The sequence below is a fragment of the Saccostrea echinata genome, unplaced genomic scaffold (assembly GCF_033153115.1).
Source record: "Saccostrea echinata isolate AGI-Se365-2 ecotype Australia unplaced genomic scaffold, CSIRO_AGI_Sech_v1 ptg000027l, whole genome shotgun sequence".
In the NCBI taxonomy this organism is placed as follows: Eukaryota; Metazoa; Mollusca; class Bivalvia; order Ostreida; family Ostreidae; genus Saccostrea; species Saccostrea echinata.
This window is the reverse complement of record NW_026889776.1, coordinates 2434494-2455383: the sequence shown is the minus strand read 5'-3', so window position 1 is coordinate 2455383 and position 20890 is coordinate 2434494. Positions and strand designations below refer to the sequence as shown.

The following is a 20890-nucleotide window of genomic DNA, read 5'->3' as shown; positions in this document are numbered from 1 at the left end:
AATGGTTCAGGTATATACTTCTGTGTTTAATGGTGGCTACGGCGCTAGCTCACCTATCTTTTTAAAAGATAAGCTTGGTAGAGATACTAAGTGTATAGTTATGAGCAAGAATGCTTCTTCCAAAATTGTGAAATTCATGGCTCCTGAGACAGAGGTTCTGGAATCAGGGCGGGACTCTATCATAATAATCAAGATATTCTCCTTTGTTATCCACTTATGATAATCACTGTAAGTAATGTAATTTATGGCTAAATGAGAAAAAATAACTCTTCACTAAATGGATTTCAAATATTTCTCGGAAAGATACGAATGTTGTGTTATAAAAGTGTATTTTTTAAGGATAGTGGGTCTTTGCTCCATGTTTTTGTAATAAAAAATATTAATATATAAATAATTAAATACACAATATATATAAATAATGGAAAAATATGAATAGTTTTACGCATACTTTGAGTATAATGTTTCAAAAAAATGGCGCGAAGACCCGATCATATGAGAAAATTGTGATATTTAAAGTATTAAAAATGATAAATTTTGCCGTCTTTGTTGTGTATATGTTAATTATTTCATAGACAAATAATTGTAATCTTTGTGAGATTGTTGCAAATTGGAGATTAATTGTACATAAAGTATACTTCAATGTTGAGATGAAATATGAAAGAAAAATTTGTCATAATTGAGATTTAATTTTTCTCTTCTTTCTTTTTGCTAGCAATTTGCTAGCCTTAATTGTTCGTCCATCTTCTTTTCTTTCGAAAACACTTCGCGACCGAGGAGTTAATCCTTCATCATCCACGTCAGCAAGAACTTTACAGCTATGAAATACAGCTAATCTCTTCTCTATAAGATACGCTTAACTCATATAAAGTTAAACATGGTTAGCAAGAGGATTGAGAATTATCTTCCTTGAAACAGTGATCATGGCTACATCTGTCAACAATATACAGTGTATTCTTTCTTCTCAACACCAAAGAATTGTACTGGAGTTAAAATTGGGAATAAATCTCAGAAATTTTTACACTATTTCTCTTCTGGAGACACAGGCGGCATCCGAAGCACCATAATTCCTAACTGCAATAGATATGCATCCTTTAGACAATCATTATCCACGCTTCCTACAGGCAATATTGATGCATCCTTTAGACATTATCCAAGCGTCCTATAGGCACCATCCATACGTCCTTTAGACATTATCCACACGGCACCATCCATTCATCCTTTAGACATTATCTACACGTCCTACATGCACTATCCATACATCCTTTAGACATTATCCACACGTCCTATAGACAATATCCACTCATCCTTTACGTATAATCCGTGCATCTTTATTCAATGATAGAGCTGAAAAATAGAAAAACTTTCAAAACTTTCATTTATTCACTCTTCCAGAAAATATAGGTCACATACAGCGTCCAAATTATAGGTTGTATTATATCGAGTATAGTTCCAAAAATAATTAGATCTCAGAAGAAATATAGGTCACATTCAGATTAAATGACATAAAAACTCGGTTAATGCAAGTTTGATCAACATAAGAATTAAAACTGGTGTTACACGTCCCAAGGGGCTGGTAAATATGTGCATTATACACTTTACATCTCGTCTCTTTTTCACATTTTATAAACTGAGATCTTATCTCGCATTAACGAGATAATTCCTCCTTTGTTATGAGATAGTCTAGGTTTTTAAACGAATATTACCTGATATTTTTTGGCTTTTGTGAATTTTCTTTAAAATATTGTTTTTTCTTTGATCTGACTTGTTATCGCTAATGTCCTTTCAACATCAAGATGTAGCGTTAAAAAGTCATTAAAGGTAATTATGAGGAGGTTATCTCATAAAATGTTAAAATGAAGCGAGAAGCAAAGTGTTTAATGGACATTTTCAACTAGCCCCTTGGGACGTATAATACCAATTTTACAAAAGTAGCTGTAAAAATCTTGACTTAATTCATGTGTTGTCAAAATACTAGTAGAAATAAAATCTATTTTGTTTGGCTTGAAAAGAAAGCATGCAAAGTTCATTGTTGACAGAGCTTTTATATAATAGGCTATAACGACTATCGATTCGATGTTCTTTAATTAAATCAGAACCAAACCATTTCCCCCTTTTAAGATACTCTAATCCATCAAATATTCTCTATGATTTCTTCCCCCTTAAAATTCATTTAATGGACGGAAAGACGACCAGATTGTATAATGCTGTTGAAACCAAACAACAAAGTGAACAAGCAGTCAATGTATATTGTAAATCGGTACTTCCCCGGACTGCGGACACCACATTAATTATTATTTTTAGCTCCCCTGGTCTGAGACCAGAAATTAAGTGATGGGAAAGTTCTTAAAGTGTATATTTTTGCCTATCAAACTGTTTCGATCTCCCTCTGTAAAAAATATTTTTGAAAATGTTTCTCCCTTTGTTTTGTACCGATTTCAATAAAACTTAAAAAAAAAGCATATAAGCAGACTACACCAAGATACATAATTCTATCGCGATTTCGATGAACAATGTTGCCATGGTTACTTAAATAGAGTACAGTATGAGATTCTTTCAAAATGTTTTTCCTCCTACAATTTCATCCAATTTCAATAAAAAGTGGTGCACGGGTACATGACACAAGAAGGTCAGTTTAGCTCACTTGAGCTGAAAGTTTAAATGAGCTTTTCTGGCCACCCGTTGCCCGACGTCCGTCCAACTAGATGTCTGTCTGTCTATCCGTATGTAAACTTTACAAATTTTCGCCTTCTTCTCAAGAACCACGGGACGAACTTGCCACAAAGCATTCTCGTGCAAAGGGAATTCTAAATTGGTCAAAATGAGGGGACAAACATAGGGTTGCATGGTTAAAAAATCTTCTCAAGAACCACTGCATGGACCATAAAAGATGTGAAAGCATCCAGAAAAAGTGTTAATTCTACATTGTTCAAATCATACCGGGGGGTTAGGGGGTTGTTGTTAATGTGGGGCCACAATAGGGGTTCGAAGTTTTAAATTGAAATCAATAGGAAAAAATCTGTAAGAAATCTTCTAGAGAACCACTGGACCAGAAAAGATGAAACTTTTGTGAAAGCTTCCAGACATAGTGTTAGATTCTAAATCATACAAATTCTGCCCCTCCTACCCCCTCTCCCTTGGGGGGGGGGCACAACTGGGGATAAAAGTTTTCATCGGAATAAAAGGAAAGTTTTTTTCTCTTTGAATAATCTTCTCGAGAATCACTCATGGACCTGAAAAAATGTAACTTATGTGAAAGCTTCCTAACACAATGCATATATTCTAAATTATTCAAATCATGGCACCTTGGGGTAGGTTGTTTCTGTCGTGAAAATGCATTTATTCTTTGAAGATCATCTTTCCTGCTCCTGGGTAAAATAAATCAAATGCATAAAATAAATCAAATGCATAGTTATAAGGAACAAGGGTGCCTCTTCCAAAATGTGAATTTCATTGCCCCTGGGTCAGGGGTTCTGATGTGTGTGTGTGTGTGGTGGGGACTCTTTTGATTATATAGTGAAAACGAATTATTTCTTTGAACATCTTCTTCTCTGTTCCTGAGTATTAAGTGCAAGTTATGATGAGCAGAGGTGTCTCTTTCCAAATTGTGAATTTTATGGCCTCTAGGTCAGAAATTTTGGTGTTAGGACAGGGCTTTATTGATTAATATTTTTAAAATGCATCAAGTCTTTGAAAATCTTCTTCTCTGCTCCTTGGTATTAAGCAGATAAACTAAGTGCATCGTTATAATGAGCAAAGATAATTTTTCCAAAATTGTGAATAGAGAAGATTTTCCAATAAATAATGCATTTTCACTATAGATTCAAAAGAGCCAGGGACAGGGGTTTTTGGCAGGGGGGTTCTATTGTTTGCAAACTAAATGCATGGTTAAGATGAGCAAGGGTGCCTCTTCCAAAGTTTTTGAATTTCATGGCCCCAGGTTAGGGGGTTCTGGTGTCAGGGTGGGGCTTTACTGATTATAAGGTAAAAATGCATGAATTCTTTGACAATTTACTTCTCTGCTCCTTAGTATTAAGCAAAAAAAAATAATAATAGTACAAAGTTATGATAAGAGAGGGTGCTTCTTCCAAAATTTTGCATTTTATGGCCCCTGGGTTAAGTGCCCTAGTGTTATGATGGGTCTCTGTTGATTATTTCCGAAATTGTAAATTTCATGGCCTCTGGGTCAGGAGTTCTGGTATTAAGACAGGAACGTATAAATCAGATGGTGAAAAAGCATCTGTTTTTAAAATACCCTTTTCTCTGCTTCTGGATATTTAATAGACAAACCAATTGCATGGTTATGATGGCCAAGTGTGCCTCTCAAAAATTTGAAATTCATAGCCACTGGGTCAGGGTTTTTAGAGTAAGGATGGGGCTTTTTGAATATGTAGTGAAAATGCATTTAATCTTTGAAAATCTTCTCCTCTGCTACCGGATATCAAGCGAACAAATTAAATGCATGGTTATGAAGAGCGAGGGTGCATTTTCCAAATTTTTGAATTTCATGGCTCCAGGGTTAGGGTATTGGTGTCAGTGTGAGGCTTTATTGATTATATTGTGAAAATGCTTCAATTCTTCGAAAATCTTCTTCTCTACTCCTAGGTATTTAGCAGATAAACTATATGCATAGTTATGATGAGCAAATGTTCCAAAACTGTGAATTCCATGACCCCTGTGTAAGGAATTCAGGTGTTAGGGCGGGCCCAGGGGTTGTGTTGAATTTATAGTGAAAATGCATTATTTCTTTGAAAATTTTCAGCTCTGCTCCTGGGCATCTACCGTATTTATGAAAATCTGGACCACACGGTCAAGTGTTTTGTTGCTGGGCAGGATTCTATTAATTTGTATTCTACTGCGAGAAGTTACCCGTTGCTATTCACACTATTTACTCTTGCTTTTGGGCAGTGTATCTTTTTATTTCAGTTTATATAGTTTTATTTTATACGTCTATGGATCCTTTATAGTGTTGTATTATATTCAGGTGACCATTAAGGCCCTTGGGCCTCTTGTTATTTATAACCTTTTCTCTAGGCATTTGATAATTGTTTGCACCTGAGAATATATAACATTGTTCATGTAATGCACAAACAAATGCATGTTTCAAGGAAACTTCTTATTTACCTCAAATTATACATGATATATTGACTAATACTGGTGATGTTTGTATTATATGCATGCAAATCTCAAAAGATGAAACAGGTGCACAAGTGCGTGTTTCTACGTGCATGTTGAGGCTTAAGTAAATGGTATCGCTGTAAGCATGCTCAGTGAACACAATTTTTCCTCTCGTCATTATCCATCCGGTTTGAATCCGTACTCATCTTCCCATGTCTTTGTTCATTATCTCCCAGTACGTTATTTTCACTGCAATCTTAATTTCACACGTTCTCTGTTAAGAAATTCTCAGTGCATTTAATATAATATATTGAGAGATTGAGTAACTGTTACTAGAGAGTGAGTAGAAACTGAAAAGATACGGCTGGTGTCTGATATTGCCAATGTTCGCAATCATGTGTGACACGAGGGGACTCGGGACACCTTACATGGGGGAGGGGGGATGCTGGTCCCCTTTTTATTGACTTGACAAAAGATCAAAAGATGTGTATACGATTTTTACAGAAAACTGTGTGTAGTTTTATCTGACTTTCATACTGTGCCTTAAGGACAGATGACACAAACTTTTTTTTTCAAAATTCATGAAAATAACTAAATAAGTTTAGCCGCAGAAAGTTTCATTTTTCATTCCAAGTTTGTCAATAATGTCCTATAAAGTGATTTTAAAAATAGCTAATTTGTAAAGGTGATAGCAAAAAAAAAAAGAAATCTGAACATTAAAGAAAGTCTACAATTTCTTAGTATGATGGAGATTTGATACATGCATCATTTACAACCCAATCAAGTTAAAAAACAAATATATCAATCCGTGCATCCATTTTTTTTTTATAGCATGTGTTCTTAATAATAGTGTTCGTTTTAAAATACATCATAAATTATGTTCTGTTACGCACGTCTTTTTAATATAAATTAGTAGATAACCCACAAACATGTATGTATACAAGGTAAAATATACAGACTGTCACGGTTCGTTGGTTAAATTATTTTCAAAATTGTGCCACTCTCTTTCCCCCCATGTGAGTGACAATAAAACAAATACGAATATCTGTACGTTTTCCGGGGGATGATGCGGCTTGTTTTGAAGGTTTAGAGGTATGTACTTTCATTATTGATCTTATTCCATAATTCCAGTACATAAATGACGGTTCTGATGTGTGCCTGTTTCTTGTTCATTAAATTTATGTGGCGAATGCCTTCACCATTTACATATCGTTAATGAATTCTAGAACGTGAATGTGTACCTTTATCATGTTCAGTTAAAACTGAACTATACATGTATTTAAGTTGTTGATATTCGAACCATCAGCATCTTCCTATATTCCCGTTTCCCTTGATTACGTGTAATTAATATCACATAGAAGATACCTCAAGGAGAAATATTCCAACTAGTATTTAACTAGCATTTACTGCTATATTCAGCTGTACTTTTATACAATCGTACAGTATGTCTTTTACTAATTAACAATTTGCAATTGCCAATGAGTGTATGAATAATTATAAATAAAGACCACAGGCACTTTATTAAAAAAAACAAACAAATTCCACACTACAATTTTTTATCAAAGAAAAAAATATTTTAAAAAACGTTAAGTGCCTATGGATGTGACAGTATACAATTCTCCGCTGGATCTGACAGGTACAAAGTTTTTTTTAATTAAACTCATAAGGGAAACTATTCCTCAAGACTTGCCAGAAGGAAAACATTTGATGAAAAAAAAACTATCCTCCATTATCCGTATCGGATAAGCAGTTTATTATACAAAATGTATACATATATATTACTTCCAAAGGACCTTTGCTCTTCTTAATAAATTTCTGACTTAAAGTCGTTTATTTACCGTATTTTCTGACAACGAATGGAGGAGGATCGCCCTCCCTTTCCCCAATATTTTCTCTCGCATCTTTTTCTACTTACATTAAAATATGCCTAAACTTAAGAGTAAAAAAGTAACGCATTTTGATGATCTAATTTTAATGTAACATCACCCTGCATCAAGACCTAATGCTTCCTAGTTATAAAGTAGTCCCCCCCCCCCTTTCCTGGAAAATCTAAACCCGTCCTTGATCTAGAGTATCAAGAGTGGTGAAAGGGCTTTATATCCGTTAAGATTATGTATGTGAAATGTTTCATCACTAGTGGGCGAATTTGTACATTTTTTTAAAAAAAGATATGGTTTTCATAAATTATGTTATTTGTGTCAATGAAACATGTATTACTGATGCTCCATGACCCTCATTTACTCGCAAATATTTCTCTACGCAAATTTTTTATGCCCCCGTAATCGAAGATTCGGGGGCATATAGTTTTTGCTCTGTCCGTCTGTCTGTTTAGCTGTCTGTCTGTTTGTCCGCAAAAACTCTAACCTTTCCCATAACATTTGATTGGTTAGAGCTATGGCTTTCATATTTCACTTGTGTATTCCTTGTGACAAGACCTTTATTTGGGAACCATCAAATTTGACGTTTTGACCTTAGAGTTTGACCTACTTTTACAAAATTTTATTAGACTTTAACTTTGGCCATAACTTTTAAATAGCTGGTGCTAGGGCTTTCAAACTGTACATGTGTATACCTTCTGACAAGAACTTCCTTCGGATACCAACTTTGACCGTTTAACCTTGATCTTGGAGATGACCTACTTTTGAAAAACTTTAACCTTAGCCATAACTTTTGAACAGTAGGTGCTAGGGCTTTCATTCTTCACATGTGTATTCCTTGTGACAAGACCTTCCTTTGTATACCAACAATTTTGGCCCTTTGACCTTGACCTTGGAGTTTGACCTACTTTTGAAAAAACTTTAACCTTGGTCATAACTTTTGAACAATTGGTGCTATATCTTTCAGACTTCACATGTGTGTTTCTTGTGACAAGACCTTCGTTTGGATACCAACATATTTGATCTTTTAACCTGGAGTTTGACTTTGCATATAAGAAACTTTAACCTTCGCCATAAGCTGCCAGACGGAGGGCATCAGTGTTTCAAAACACATCTTTTTTTTTATTTTGCATTTGTGTACATTTTTCTTATTCCCGAAAATTGATAATCTCAGTTTGCTTTCAAACTGACGAATCGCGCATAAAAGTTGTTGCGAATAATAGTGGTTTCATTAATGATTAGAAATCCGTTCGGTATGTACTGTCAGTATTGAATTGTATGCTAGTACATTATCAATCTTGAATGGCTAGTACATTATGTTATTTATGTAATATCAATATTGCATGGCTAGTACATTATGTAATTTATGTAATATCAGTATTGAATTGCTAGTACATTATGTAATTTATGTAATATCAGTATTGAATGGCTAGTACATTATGTAATTTATGTAATATCAGTATTGAATGGCTAGAACATTATGTAATTTTAGTACTCGAACTTACATTGATAAACTGATACAGTACTCCTGGCTACTAAAATATTCATGTAGCAATAGTGCAATGTTTACTCCGGAGAATTTTATCTAATAGACCAAATTCAGTTGTTTCAAAACTAATTTCGTTTATGTATGTGTCTTATATCTTTCAATGAAATGAAAGTATCTTTTGCTGGAGTTAGAATTAGAAAATTGATTTATCTCTTGTGAAATGAAATCCCTACAGTATACTGGGGGAGATTAGATACTGCGAGGATGTCTACGAAATAGATTTCTGCATATATCATATTTTTTCACTATGAATGTAATCTTTGAAGGTGTCCTGTCTTCTTCTTCATTTATCTGTTATAGATGGAGATCATTCCACTGGAATCAGGCATTGATTAGTAGAGCGATTTACTGGATTGGTCAGAAACAATAACTCCCCAATACACAAACAATGACAGCAATGAGAAACATCGGCAAGCGCTGCACCTTCTCTTGTTCCATCATAGTAAACAAATGGCCACTCGTAAACTCATTATCTACCTTGTTTCTTGTGTGATTGGAGCTTCATCTGCCTTACTTCTTAACACAGAACATGAATAATTCCAACTTTTCTGAGATTAACAATTCCAGTGAACACCTTCCGCATGAAGCACTGAGTTCCGAAGTCGCCGCGGTTTGTTATGCCGTCATATTTGTCTTGGCTCTCTTGGGCAATAGTCTGGTTATTGCCACCCTTGTCCAGAACAAGAGAATGCGGACAGTGACCAATGTGTTCTTGTTGAATCTGGCCATCAGTGATCTGCTCTTGGCACTTTTTTGTATGCCTTTCAATATCATTCCCATGCTCATGAGAAATTTTGTTTTTGGACCAACATTTTGTTATCTTTCACGATACTTTCAAGGTATGTATGTACATCTATATATAGCCGTAAGAAAATTATTAATATTGAATTTAAACGGGGAGATGTACCAATTTGTTTGATTTTCCCCCCAAATTTTTAATTTTTTAAATTAATATCACTAAATTTAACACGACCTCCCCCCCCCCCCCCCCCCGATTATCAAAGATGCCTGAAGCCATAGAATAATTCTTCCATCTTTTGTTAAGCTTTATCCAAGTCATTTACGAATTGCCCTTTTCTTGTGATAATATATTCAAGTCCGTCAGCAAATGGATGTCAACCTAAATTAATTCTGATTATCACGGGATAGACAAATCTTGAATCTGCTGTAGAATTTATGAAGTCATACCTCCCCAAGTTTGCACGTAGACAAATTACTTACTTTGATTAACATTCTATAGGACATTTGAGTTCCCTTGATTTTACTCTATATCAAATCTGTTTTTGTAGAGTGATATTCCGAATCTACAAAAACACAACTATAACCCTATTTTATTACTTTACTTTCTTTTTTTTCCTTTTAAGACGTTGCGCACGGTGTCAGAACATATTGACGTTATGTGAAAAAATTATGGTTTTAAAGTCATGACGTTGTTATAACTTCTAACCGTTATTATTCCAAATTTCAAATATTTAGCATGAATATTATCAAAACAAAATAGGACACAAAAATTTCATTGTTTATATCGTCTATTAAAAATATAAAAATGTTTTTTTCTTAATAATAATAAATCTTTTAAATAAATGTTTAGATTTTTATTTTATAGTACACAGGCACTCAACAGGATCTCAATAACCCTCATTCATATATCCCCTATTCCTCTTTTTTTTCTTTGTATCTCTGTCTTGTGGAGAGAGAAACAGTTCAAGAAGTTTCCGTTTCTCCCTCATTTTTTTTTTCAGCTTTTGCGAAAGCGAGATAGCATTAAATCTCATTCTTCCTTCAGTCTGTCTGTCTGTCACAAAAACTTTATTTTAACTGAGAAAAGCCAGGGCTTTCATATTTCATACATTACCTGCATGGCCGTAGGGACCGGGGGAGGGGGGTGCCCACCAATAATTTTGCCGATATATAAAATATAGAATACCATAGAAAACATAGCTACTTTTTGCTTGTGCCCCCTCAAAAATAACGCCTGATGGCCTTTTTTTTTTTTTTTTTTTTAAATTTTTTGCTTGTCAAGGAATTTTGGTACTTGATAGTATCCCCCCAACTGAAAATGTCTGGTTGTGCCCCCTCAAAGTGAAATTCCTTCCTACGGGCCTGACCTGTACATTGATTATAACTTTTGAATGAGAAGATAGCTAAAGGACATTCATATATGACATGTGCACTACCTGTGACACTTTTCCAAACATTCTATGATTTTTGACCCCATGACCGTGACCTTGAAGTTTGACACAATTTTCAAAAATGTTAACTTAACATAACCAAGATACATTAATGATTGGTATATCAATGTCATTAATTTATATATTTCAGATACATGTATTTATAAATGCATCTTTTTGTCTAGCCAACAATGTTTATTCATCACATACGAATGACCTACCCTTATGTCGAGTATGGCCTTTTTAATAGGTTTTTTCATTAATAAAAAGATATGGGGCATTTAAGGCTTACATTTCTAATCCGTGATGGTGACCCCCCCCCCCTCCCCCCCAAAAAAATGACTGTAGACAGAGACAGAGAGAACAAAAAAAACCCTTTCGGTCTGGGGGCATAAAAGTATTTAAAAACTACGATTAAGGATTTCCACAAACTGTCTCTCAAAAGGTCTTTATATCAAGCATTTAGGGAAAGCCTCGAGTTAAATGATATTTTGCACCAAAACTGAGAAATTAAATGAATGCATTCACTTGTATTCAAAAGTTGAATGTTTCAATTTTAGAAAATCAAGATTCTATTTATCGAATAGATGCCCAAAGCGATTCTTTTATATCATGGTCAACAGACTTGAATTCATTCCATGAACAAAACAGCGCTTAATTCCACAGCTGATGCCGTATAAAAGATAAAAAGAATACTTAAAAGTAACAAACGATTAATGTGGATTATTTTTGATAGATAATCTGCTCTGTTCGATAGAATCTTGTAGTTTATTGACAGTACGAAAGTGACTTTCTTTGGGTTGAAAATAGCCTAGGATTTCTGAGAACGAAAAGAATCACACAGGAATGACCTTTTGACAAGTATTTCTTCAAAACATCTTAACAACCGAGGGCATTATTTTAAAACTAGGATGTTTTAAAATAAATTGTTTAAAACAGGACCAATTCAATTAGGTTATGCTAATAACTTCTCGTTTGTCGTGATTTTTAAAAGTTGTTAATCTACACTAGCTTAGAAATATAAGAGCAATAGATGTAATGAAAAACATTCTGCGATATGACAAAAGTGGTTTAATTTGGATACGAAAGGCACCGTTCAAAAAGATCAAAGGACATTCCAACAAAAGGGGAAAAAAGCTCTAAATTACCCAATATTTTTTCAGTAGATAACATTCTCCTGCACATAAATGTTGTGTAATTTAAGTACAAGTTGTATGGACAATGGAATCAATGCGCAGTTAATGGATTTTCTTGAGTTACGATTACGAATAATATGCGGAGGGACCGAAAGTTGACGGCGCTTTAAAGGCGTTACAATAACAAAATTAGTCCTTCCGTGATATCACTCACATTTATCAAATGTTCCACAGATTTCCATCTAAATGGCTTTCAAGCATTGTCTTATAACGCCATGCCCCTATAAAAGACTGAAAATATACAACAAAGCGACATCAAACGATGACTACATTGCTAGCTTTTTGATAAGGAGGGAAACTTTGAGCACGTTTGTAAAGCATATTTTACGACTATTTTCCTCTCTTCTTGGAATCTGTGAGGAAAAAAATCCTCCGCTTTTTAAATTGAAATTATAACAAGCTCTAACAGAATATGGATATGAAAAATAAAATTAATGGAAATTCAGCATAATATACTTTACAGTGGGAGAGATATTTTCTATTACAAAAAAAACAAAAAAAAAACAAAAAAAAAACAGGGCTTTACTGAAATATATATATATATTAAAGAGATAATCTTTTTAAAGAATCACTCCTCTTTAAACATTTCTATGATGTGATGTTTGATGGAATTGATAGATAACTTCTTAATGGTGTAATGTTCTAAATTTTAAATTTACTGAGCGGGAATTAATACAACATTAAGAACAAATTGAAATCTAGGATATGACAAAAGATATTTTCTTATTAATATTTCCTTATTAATTGATATTTCTTATCAATAGGTATTTTCTTATTAGGCGTTTTCTTATTAGCAGATTTGTTTCTTATTAATGAATATTTTCTTATTATTAATAGACATTTTCTTGATAATTTTTCTTGATACGCTTGAATCCAGAGAATAATAGCATGCTTTCTTATTTCCTTTGATTAGCGTTGTTATTGAGCAGACAACAGAATTCATTTGCATGGTCAATAACAAACCGACAATCTTGTCAAGCCAATGTTATAGAAATCCCTAACCGTATAAGGCAATAAACAATAAACAAAAAGTAATTCCATCACGCATGGTAAAAATCTTCCTGTCAGATTTTGATCTAATACAATTTTAGCGACTGACGTTATCCCATAGTACCCATCTAATTTGGTGCAGCCGTTTAGTTGTCGTCGTAAAAATTCTAGATGGAATCCTATATCTGACAATATTAACATAAAACGTCAAAAGTACGATTTCGTTTTATGTAAACAAGGTGCCCTGAGATTTCTAGTTTTTTTTTCCTTTATTCCTCTGAATTCAATCTTTTTTCTTCCTTCCTTATTTGAATCGTAGTCAAATTAGTTAGATTGCTGAAAAGTAGATTAAGTCTTTTTTTTTGTAAATGCATGTGTAGTGACAAAATTGATGTCAACAGTGGAGACGGGGATGGGGATGGGGGGTGTGGTTCTCTCAGTCTGGCGACAAGTAAACAAAAAAAAAACCCCTAGCGTCACTCGACAATCCTTCATAGCAAATATTTTAACTAGCCATTATATTACTCTTTTTACCAAAAAATGTTCCGGGAGTATAGTCGGGGAATGGCTGTTTCTTCCAGAATAGTGATTTAGAATTTGACAAGCAAAAGAAAGCTCACTTTTTCCAAATATATATTTTTTTGGATTTTTTTTTTACAAATAAGGGAGGCACAAAGATACCCCTCCCCGCTTTCAAAAGTGGGATGCATAAGCTCCCTGCCACTCCCACCCTTTCCTGTGATTACATCAATATTACATTAAAATGGAATCTTAATATGGCTTCTTTTTACGGGAGTAATAATTCTAGACTTTTCCATTCATTTTTTTTTTCAGATTGTCTTAGAAAAAAAGGATGTATTTTTTTTTATTTACTAAGAAAGTTACGAGATGTTGAAAATAAATGATGTAAATTTATTGCAGGGGTATCGGTAGGGGTCAGTAGTTTTACCTTAGTCGCCATTTCGCTGGAGAGATACTTTGCCATTTGTCGTCCCTTACAGTCCAGAAAATGGCAGACTCTCTCCCACGCATACCGCAGCATCCTACTTATCTGGGGAATGGCGTTTGTGATCATGATTCCCATTCCAGTCCACACCAAGCATGAGAATAGGCGCCCTGGAATGTACACTTGCCGAGAGAAATGGGTTGCAGATATAGCGGAGCGGATCTACACGGTGGCGCTTGTGTTACTCCTACTGGTCATACCACTTATTGCAATGTCCGTGGCGTACGGTACTGTTACACACACTTTGTATGAGGACATAACAGTGCAAAAGGGAACAAATGGTAAAAAATGATTGTAGTATATTCATTAAATTGTGCCTGATGTTTAAACGAAAAATAGATTTTGAACGGATGGGGTGAACATAACATTTATTTTTTTAAATTTTTCATTTATTTATTTTTGGTTATTCATTAGGCCAAAGTTCTACATTAAAGACCTTCTATACACTAAAGTAAATATTTAGTAAACTTTGAGAAAATTATATTGTGCAAAGGTATAAATATTGTGCTTATCTATTTTATTTTCAACAAAGGGTTCCTCCCATTTATCTCCAGGAAAAATGTTCAAAGATAATGAAGTGATGAACAGAAACCACTGTTGATTACTTTAGAGTGGAAATACATGCAAAGTATTAAGTTAATTTATCTTGGCCTATTAAAATGTTTAGAATTTCGAATTTATTTTATTTGATCTAAGACAGATTCCTTTAAGTGTTACCACAAAATCAGAACTCTTTTGTGTGCAGTGTATAGAGGGTTCATAAATTAATTAGTTATAAAAAGTTATTTCACCTGCACCCGACTTTCAGTTGAACACAATTTTTTTTTCTAAATCTTTGGTGTTTCGTTGGGGCCACTCGCACCTTCGCACTCTCGCCTTTAGGGCGAAGATGCGAGAATGCGAAGTTCCAAAGGCGAAGAAGCGAAAGTGCGAAGATGCGAAGGCGAGAGTGCGAGGGTGCGAAGGCGAAGGAGCGATACTCAGGCCCGTAGGAAGCAATTTCAGTTTGGGGGGGCACAGCCAAACATTTTTCAGTTGACAGTTGAGGGGGCACTACCAAAAATTTTCTGAAAAGCAAAAAAAAAAAAAAAAAAAAAAAAAAGGTCATCAGGCGGTTTTATTGAGGGGGCACATGCTTATAGTATCTATGTTTACTAAGTAATCTATATATCGGCAAAATTATTGGGGGGGCACGGCCCCCCCGTGCCCCCCCCCCCCGGTTCCTACGGCCATGATACTAATATCGCACTTTCGCAATCGCAACTTCGCACTTTCGCCTTCGCATTTTACTACTGTGGAGCTCTTTATCGTTATGAGTTAACTTTAGTGGGCCCTTGAATGTTATTGGTACGCATGCGCTAGATTAGTGTGACGGCGCCAAAATGGATGTTAAGCAATGGTTGAAATCCATTGTACAATGACGGTTTTTACTAATGAATATACACTTGCTATTTTATGAAACGAGAAATAGTGTAATTGTCACCGGACACTCTAATTTAATATACAATGATAGATTATATAATGTAATGATGGTAAGTGATTGTTGTGACTGGTGCATGTGCTCGAGCAAAATTATAGATACTGTATATATGTAATCGTAGTGGTGGTGTGCACCACAGTCTCAACCTAAAGGACAAGGAACAGAATTAATATTTTATCATGATCCATAAACTGTAAAAAGTTTGATTTTGATACATCCTGGCGTAATATAAATTTGCATATTTGCAGTAGATATACTTCGATCTACATTGTAAGCATACGATAGAGAACTCCACAAAAAAAGGCGAAGGTGCGAGGGGGAAAATGCGAAGGCGAAGGAGCGATACTAGTATCGCGCCTTCGCACCCTCGCCCTCGCAACTTCGCGCTTCGCCGTCGCATCTTCGCTCCTTCGCCTTCGCAAGTTCGCATTCTGGCATCTTCGCCCTAAAGGCGAAGGTGCGAGTGGCCCCAACGGAACACCATATATATCGGACCAAAAACGGATCAAGTTCCTAATTAACAATTGTACAACTGGTTATGTTTGATTCTACTTCTCGCTCTGTGTTTGACTAGGACAAATGTAAACAATCAAGAACAATACCTTTCTGGATATGATACTCTTCGGATAGATGAACCCTCGTATTGACCTCAAAATATGAATAGTAAATATATGTATACATCCTAGAGGTTGATTTCAATCAAATTCAGTATACATATTCCATACTGAATGACAAATAAAGGATTATAGGTGAAGATAGGGAACAAGAATGAATCTCATAAAGCTTAAACAATACAGATGGTGAACAGGGATAATTAAAAAAACACGGAATCCCAGCAACATCAGAAATAGGATCAGGTGCCTAGGAGGAGTAAGCATTCCCTTTCAACAGATCACACCTATGCATGCTCAGGTCGAGTATCCATCGGCAAAATTAGTATAAAAAATGGCTTATCATTTTTTTTTTATAACATTTTGTATACTTTGTATGCATGTATATTTGAAAATATTTTATCCGCTAAACGTGAAATCTGGCGCTGCATCACCTCCACGTCACTCGTAAAAATCAAGTCGGGAACCGCAGGCACTTGAAGTTTTTAACAATACTTTTTATAAATCGTAAAAAAAAATCTTCCTACTGTAATAATTACAGTTTGGAGAATATTTTATTTATAAAAGCCATTTAAAAAAGACATGTTGAAAAAGGCAAGTGCCAGTGTCGGCAAGTGAAATAGAGGTAACAAACACTATAAAGTGTGTGATTTTCAATATTCCTGAATAAAGTCATTAATTTTGGTATTGATTTTGAAGTAGGATCAATGTTTCGTTAACAAATCATAAAAGCGCCTTATACAAACCTGTTTTATGATATCTCCTAGTTAAGTCCGTGCTTTTTTACATGCAAATAACTGGCATACAATTTAGCTCGCCTGGGCCACTGTTCAAGTAAGCTTCTCTGATCGATCCAATGTTTTACTTACGGGTCAGTGTGTAGCAAAAGACTCCTTTTTTTGACAATAGTGTGTGAGAAATATTTGATTATTAATTGTTGATTATTAAATTATTGATCGCTTCTACACAATATCTTGTGAATATTTGTTTCAAGTAGTGTTTTTCAGTGGGTCAGGAAAGGGCAGAATAATTAAACAAAAAAGCATACTAGTATAAGCACAGACAGTGAGACATCATTATTTCATAGATCGTTATTCAATTAGGCCAATTAGAATAATATTCAAGTAAAAGAGGGTAGCGGTGGTTGGAAATTGGCTTTGGGGGAAATTGTACTCGTATATTGGAGTAGGATTTCTCCCCGGAAAATTGAATCTGGCGTGGTATTTTTGTGGGAAAATCCTAATATTCTACTGTTATTTTCCGGGGGGGGGGGGTCTTACTGTAGAGTCTTTTTGTTGGGCATAGTCCTACTTTAATGTCATTTTTCCAATGTAAAGATTTTTAAAGGATATATCTTATCATTTATAACATTTTTTTTTTTTACATGTTCCATATATTACTTTTTATTAAATAAAGTCTGGGGCTGATGTAATAGTATAAATATTTAGTGTAACTTTCTGGATATATAACCATTTTATGTAAAATAAGTTAAATATTTAGTTAGTAGTTTGTCGTTAGACAGGTAATTTCTGTGACCATAAATACATCTTCTTTCCGGAAAGACAGCCATCTTTTTTTTTATTCGTTTACAATTTTTCCTCTATGATTTCATTTATCCAAAATTAGCTTAATTTGACTGAATTGCTCTACGAAAAATTGCTTTTAATACAGAAATATATTGAAATTGGTCAAACAGGTTAGATGCTTTTAATACAAAAATAGCAAAAAATGGTAAAGCGGATTTGATGCGTGCTTCATAATTCTAGATAATCTGCTAGGATCTTAGAGCAAATTACATATTCTTGCATGCTACCTAGAAAGTTCAATAAGGCAAACGATTTGTTCCGACAAGGTTTTTATTCTCACATCCTCCGTATTATAGATTGAATGGTATGACAAAAATTGCAATTAAGGAAATATGAATGCTTTCTTTGAAAGAAAAAAAAATCGGACCACAGAAATTAGCTGACGTAAAAATAATATTGCATTTGGACAAACTCTATTTCATTTCTTCATTTGTGATCATGTATTTGATTTTTCATCCCTTACATCTCCCTTCAACCAAACTTGGAATCGTGGATCCGCCTTTGATCTTTGGTTATGTAATGCAGCACAGTTTTGCTTTTTGCAGGTTTTTACAGAAGGCGTAACAGTGGCAGTATGCAGTCATTAGAAAATTCCAGCTTCAGAAACTTTTTGGGAAGTAGAGGCGGGGGCTTAAACAGTGGCGACTCAACGCCGCAAAGAAAACCAGAGCAACGGTGCATGATTCGGCATTCAAACCCTGAGCGCAGCCGCGCAGCCAAAGTACGCGTGATACGTATGTTGTTGGCGGTAGTGATAGAATATTTAATCTGTTGGACACCATTGTATGTTGTGCAAACTTGGAATTCCTTTCATTCGCAGAGTTTGAAGGAGTACTTTTCTAACCTAACTCTGTCTCTTGTCTTCATGCTGGCGTACATATCGTCTGCTTGTAATCCAGTCACTTACTGCTTGATGAACAAGAAATTCAGACAGTCTTTTCGAAGCGTTTTAAGTTGCTGTAACTGTTGTAGTTTACCAAATGTCAGTCGACATTTTTCCAATCGTAGTGATCAGTTTAATTCTCTAAAACTTCAGACGACACGCTGTAGTTTACTGAAGAATCACCACCAAGAACTGACGCAGGAACAGGTCTAAGTGTCACACATATTAAAGACCACCACCAAGAACTGACCCAGGAACAAGTCTTAGAGACATGTACACAATAAGAACCATCACCGAGTTCTGTCCCAGGAACAGGTCTTAGTGAAATGTACACAATAATAACTATCACCGAGTTCTGACCCAGGAACAGGTCTTAGTGACATGTACACAATAAGAACCACCACCAAGAACTGACCCAGGAACAGGTCTAAGTGCCACACACAGTATCCAGCACTGGAAATTGGAAATTTATCTATAGTGCCACTAAATGTTAGCAAGTGTGCCATCTTAACTAAAACTTGTCGAATGCTGGTAGTTACTCCGGAACATGTATAGTGCCAGTAATGTTAGCAACTGTGCCATCTTAACTAAAACTTGTCGAATGCTGGTAGTTACTCTGGAATATGTATAGTGCCAGTAATGTTAGCAACTGTGCCATCTTAACTAAAACTTGTCGAATGCTTGGAGTTACTCTGGAATATGTATAGTGCCACTAAATGTTAACAACAGAGCCATCTTAACAAGGAACCGCAAAGCAGAATATCCCCTCGCAAAAGAGTACATTTATGTTAGAGGCCTGTTTCTTACAACAAACTCGCCACTCATATAAAAAAAGCAAACAACTGTTAGTGAAAGGCAGTATCATACAAAATTCTTATCGACTGTCATTGACTCCAGGCCCCGGGCACATAAACGAGTTAGACGAGCTCACTTTTGATATCAGTCTCACTTTTACCAAAGGGATTAATAGTAGAAAAGTGAGACTAAATCAAAAGTAAGCTCATCTAAGTTTTATGGCCCTGGAGCCTGATTAATAGATATTATTTAACACGTATAAAACTGTACAATTCACGGCTTCTCAATGTAGCAATCACAAAACAAGCTTTACTTATTGATAAAAATACAATTCAATAAAAAATGAAAGCGAAAACCATATTCAAAAGGGTCTTTTTGTCTTCATAACTTAAGTCGGCCTAAGGAAGAACGTTTGGGCAGCTGGACAATAACGTTAAAATACCGAATCTTGGGAGGAGAGGGGTTATCGTTCGGTGATTGCAATACAAAAATTACGAAAAATAAATTAGAATAACAACAAATATTCAATTCAGGAAATGCCATTGTTCCCCATATAAGATAACTTCCGTTACGCACGCACTTACCCACATACTCAGAAGCGCGTTGCTATATCCTCTCCAACTTGTGGAGGAGCGCCACTAAATGTTAGCAACAGTGCCATCTTAGTTAAAATTTGCCTTATACTGGTAGTTACTCTAGGACACGTATTGTGGCAATGAATGTTAGCAACAGTGTCATCTTACTTCAAACTTGACTAATAATGGTAGTTACTCTGGGACACGTATAGTGGCATTAAACGTTAGCAACAGGCTCGTATTAACTAAAACTGTCTAATACTGGTAGTTACTCGAATAGCGCCACTAAATATTAGCAACAGTGTCATCTTAACTAAAACTTGTCTAATACTGGTAGTTACTCGAATAGGGCCACTAAATGTTAGCAACAGTGTCATCTTACTTCAAACTGGTCTAATACTGGTAGTTACTCGAATAGTTCCACTTAATGTTAGCAACAATGTCATCTTAACTAAAACTAGCCTAATACTGAAAGTTACTCTGGGACATGTATAGCGCCACTAAATGTTAGCAACAGAGTCATCTTAATTCAAACTTGTCTTGTACTGGTAGTAACTTTGGAACACATTATAATGGCACTAAATGTTAGCAATAGTGCCATCTTGACTCTTACGCCGTTTGAGGATATAATATTGCCATGTCCTCTCTCAGAACACAATATTCCTTGAGCATTGTAAAAACATTATGATAATTGATTTGGGACACAGATTCTCTGAATTAGTTTGTTTTTTCTTTGGATTTGCTTATAAGTATGGAATAAAGAACATCAAATTAGATACGCAGTCTCAAATGTATCAGAACGCTAATTAATGCTAAACTTTTTCCACCCTGACTCTGACTGTATTCATGGCTTCAGCGTCAGGGGGAGTGGGCTTAAAATGACAATATAGTGAAAATTCTTCAAAAATCTTCTCCCCCTGTATATTTAGGAGATAAACTAGGTGCATGATTATGATAAGCAATGGTTCCTCTTCCAAAACTGTGAAAATTGTGGCCCCAGGGTCAGGGGTTATGGTAGGGGAGTGCTCTATTGATAATACTTTTCTTTGAAAACTT

At 35.1% G+C, this 20890-nt stretch overlaps 1 protein-coding gene across 1 annotated transcript; it reads left to right on the top strand.

Annotated features, from left to right (window-relative positions):
- Window positions 1-6134: 6134 nt before the first annotated feature.
- On the top strand, window positions 6135-19265 carry LOC133193303 (cholecystokinin receptor type A-like). Its single transcript, XM_061329251.1, has 4 exons — window positions 6135-6207; window positions 8842-9380; window positions 13820-14185; window positions 18127-19265. Exons 2-4 carry the CDS (start codon window positions 9071-9073, stop codon window positions 18675-18677), a joined length of 1227 nt encoding a protein of 408 aa, XP_061185235.1. The 5' UTR covers window positions 6135-6207; window positions 8842-9070; the 3' UTR covers window positions 18678-19265.
- Window positions 19266-20890: the final 1625 nt, after the last annotated feature.

Excerpts from the sequence above, each read along its gene's own strand:
- LOC133193303 (XM_061329251.1), top strand. The coding sequence starts at position 9,071 with ATGAATAATTCCAACTTTTCTGAGATTAACAATTCCAGTGAACACCTT. Across the intron at positions 9,381-13,819 it reads TCTTTCACGATACTTTCAAG|GGGTATCGGTAGGGGTCAGT; the intron begins GTATGTATGTAC and ends AATTTATTGCAG. Across the intron at positions 14,186-18,126 it reads AGTGCAAAAGGGAACAAATG|GTTTTTACAGAAGGCGTAAC; the intron begins GTAAAAAATGAT and ends TGCTTTTTGCAG.